At 38.4% G+C, this 3734-nt stretch overlaps 1 protein-coding gene across 1 annotated transcript in view; it reads left to right on the top strand.

Annotated features, from left to right (window-relative positions):
- Positions 1 to 3734, top strand: part of Pias1 (protein inhibitor of activated STAT 1) — a 101493-nt gene that overhangs the window by 87512 nt on the left and 10247 nt on the right. Inside the window, exons 10-11 of the mRNA XM_021206424.1 lie at positions 1311 to 1441; positions 2301 to 2481. Of these exons, the coding sequence (XP_021062083.1) occupies positions 1311 to 1441; positions 2301 to 2481 (312 nt within the window). The remainder of the gene's footprint in view (positions 1 to 1310; positions 1442 to 2300; positions 2482 to 3734) is intronic.

Raw genomic sequence — 3734 nt, 5'->3', positions numbered from 1 at the left:
CCTCTGCCTCCCAAGTGCTGGGATTAAAGGCGTGTGCCACCACACCCAGCTTCTCTTGCTCTTTCAAAAACAGAACAGGAAATAAAAGGCATTTTTAGTAAAACTTCTGGTTTAGTTTTTACATAAATTTTGATTATATGCTACTAATAACTTTTAGTACCAGTATATTTTGTTTGGATTTAACTGTTGGTTGGACATTTTTTAAATTATTTATTTATTTTATGTATATGAGTACACTGTAGCTGTCTTCAGACACACCAGAAGAGGGCATCAGATCCCATTTCAGATGGTTGTGAGCCACTATGTGGTTGCTGGGAATTGAACTCTGGACCTCTGGAAAAACAGTCAGTGTTCTTAACCACTGAGCCATCTTTCTAGCACTGGTTAGACATACATATATATATATATATATATATATATATAATATATTATATAAGATATATATATATATATATATATATATATATATATATATATATATATATACCTAGTTTATCAAATAAGATCTTATGAGCAATTTGCAAGTATAGAATATAAAGTATAAAGAAAAAAATTCGCCAGGCGGTGGTGGCTCACGCCTTTAATCCCAGCACTCAGGAGGCAGAGACAGGCAGATTTCTGAGTTCGAGGCCAGCCTGGTCTACGAGTGAGTTCCAGGACAGCCAGGACTACACAGAGAAACCCTGTCTCAAAAAAAAAAAAAAAAAAAAATTGAATATATATAAAATTACCACCTAGAGATAGTGTGTGCTTTCATTCACACACACAGAATCTTGTTTTGAGGCATGTTTTTCCTTAACCATCTCAGTTTTTGTGAACATTTTTCTGTATCTTTAAAACTCTTAGGGATGATCTAAGGTGCTTGCTGCCAAGCCCAGCAACCTAAGTTTGATACTTAGAACTCATGGGTAGAAGTAGAAAACCAACTCATACAAGTTGTCTTTAGACCTCACATATGCACTGTGGCACCTACCCGCCAATATAACACAAACTAAAGAGTTTGAAGTTGTCATTTCTTTCCAAGTTCCATGACATCTTTATGTAAACTGTTTCCTGTGTAGCGCATGCATGAGGGTGAATGTAGCTTTTCTGCTCTGCGCATGTGTGAGGGTGAATGTAGCTTTTCTGCTCTGTGCATGTGTGAGGGTGAATGTAGCTTTTCTGCTCTGCGCATGTGTGAGGGTGAATGGAGCTTTTCTGCTCTGCTTCCCTGTCTTCCACTTACTCCTCGTAGAACACCTGCGATCTAAGTGTTCTGAGTTACGGTCCTCGTGTCTCTTCATTTAAAACATGTCCTGTTGTCTGTCTAGGTTGTTTATGGAAATTCTAAAGTACTGCACAGACTGTGACGAGATACAGTTTAAGGAGGATGGCTCGTGGGCTCCAATGAGGTCAAAGAAGGAGGTGCAAGAAGTCAGTGCCTCCTACAATGGAGTCGATGGTGAGCGGCTTCCATGGCCTGGGTGGTTGCTTGCTGTTGTGCTTCACCATGGTTTTTGATGTAGAAATGCAGACTGTTGAAATTACTGAGCAGAACAAATAGCTCAATAATTCTTAGGTTATTGATCAAATGTCTACAAATAGCAGGATTCCTTTTAAATCAACTTTTTGCCAGCCTTAAGATTTTTATGGTACTAGATTTTCTTTTTTTCTTCTTTTTTTGTTTTCCTTTAGTTTTGTTTTGTTTTAGACATTGGAGTCTCATATTTTGTATTCACTTGGCTCTGCCTCCTGAATGCTAAGACCAAAGGTGTGCAGCACCATACTCAGCTATTTTTCTTTAAATATTTACATATATGTGGGGATAGATTTGACTTTTGGTGTTTTGTTAGGAGAGGGACCAGTATTTCCTAGGTACTTTAGATGCTGTATAGATAAACATGTGTAACATACAATCCTGCTCTAAAACTACTTTTATTCTAAAGTAGATAAAAAAGATACTTTTTTTTTTAAACAAGATTTCTCTATGTATGTAGCCCTAGCTGTCCTGTAACTCATTATGTAGACCAGGCTGGTCTTGAACTCATAGAGAGAGATCTTTTGCCTCTGCCTCCAGAATTATGGGAGTAATACAGGCATTAAGATACATTTTGATTATTCTAATTCAGAATTATTTTTCAAAATAATTGATTAACAACCAATAAAAATGGCACCGTTTTAAACCCAGTAAAGCAGAGCTACCTTACTGCTTCTTCCTCTGCTGCCCCGCCTGTCGTGCTGCTTTGCTGAGTGGATGTGCTCGTCTGCGGGGATACTGGGAGAAGAGGATTGACACGGGTATTTTAATCATTCTCGCACAGGATGCCTGAGCTCCACATTGGAGCATCAGGCAGCTTCCCACAACCAGTCCTCAAATAAAAACAAGAAAGTGGAGGTCATTGACCTAACCATTGACAGCTCGTCGGATGAAGAGGAGGAAGAACCCCCTGCCAAGAGGACCTGTCCTTCCCTGTCTCCTACGTCACCACTAAGTAATAAAGGGTGAGTGCTGCTAGGACCATGGCAAAACACTCATATGAAAGTTCATCTGCAAAGTAGGGTCAAGGCTGCCAGGTAAACCATTGTGTTTGAATACAAAATGTAGATAGACTTCTCCCAGGGATGTGGCATTTTTGATGAAGTAAAGTACTGTTCTCCAAGAGTTTGTATATAGGATTCATCATATCAAAAGATGTTTCTGGGCCTGGAGAGATGGCTCAGCAATTAAGAGTACTTGGTGTTCTACACACGGTTCCTAGTACCCACATGGTGGCTCACAACCACCTGTAATTTCCACTCCAGGGGATCTGATGACATCATCTGGCTTCCAGGGGTGCATATACACTCACACAGTTTTATAAAAAGAGGATTCTGGTGCATTTAGTAGTTCTGATGCACATGAGGATCACCAAGAGGGGTTTTTGTTGTTGTTGGTTTGGTTTGGGGTTTTGGTGGGGTTTTCTTTGTTTTGTTTTGTTTGCATTTAACCAGGTTTGTTTTGTTTTGTTAAGACTTGTTTTATTTGTATGTATGTGGATGTCAGAAACAACCTTCAGGAATTGGTTCTCTCTACCATGTGTCAAACTTTGATTGCCAGACTTAATAGCAAGTGCCTTTACCCACTGAGCAATCTCTCTAGCCCTCATTTAACCAATTTTTGAATTAATATTGTAAATAAAATTACTCTTGGACCAGGTGTGGTGGGATACACTTTTTAATCCCAGCACTTGGGGAGAGCCGAGGCAAATGGATCTCTGTGTGTTCCAGAACAGCCTGATAAATATAATGAAACCCATTCTAAGAAAGAAAGAAAGAAAGAGAGAGAGAGAGAGAGAGAGAGAGAGAGAGTAAAGAAAAGAAAAAGGAACACACACACACACACATGACTTTCAGTTTTATATATATATGCATTTNTGAAAACTTTGTGTTTGTATGTGGTTTTCATGAATAATAATTACATATTACTGTTGTTTCAAAATAGAAGAAATGCACAAAATATGTGCATGGCATTAATGCACTAAAGTATCATTAGACAATTATTTATTGCTCAGTCTTTAGCCTTTTATTCTTAGGTTTCTGTTGCTTGAACTGAAACTGAAATTTTCTCCTCTATCACTGGAATTTCTGCCAATAAAGATTACTGGAGAGACAGAAGAAAGTCCGAGTGTCTAGATAATTGTGTTTTCAGGATCACCATACTTTACTCCTCCCAAGGATATTACTTTTAAACAAACAATACATCCTTTATACTTGGT

The sequence above is a fragment of the Mus pahari genome, chromosome 10 (assembly GCF_900095145.1).
Source record: "Mus pahari chromosome 10, PAHARI_EIJ_v1.1, whole genome shotgun sequence".
Taxonomy (NCBI): Eukaryota; Metazoa; Chordata; class Mammalia; order Rodentia; family Muridae; genus Mus; species Mus pahari.
Note: the sequence above shows the minus strand (reverse complement) of the source record. Positions and strands in the feature narration are given on the sequence as shown.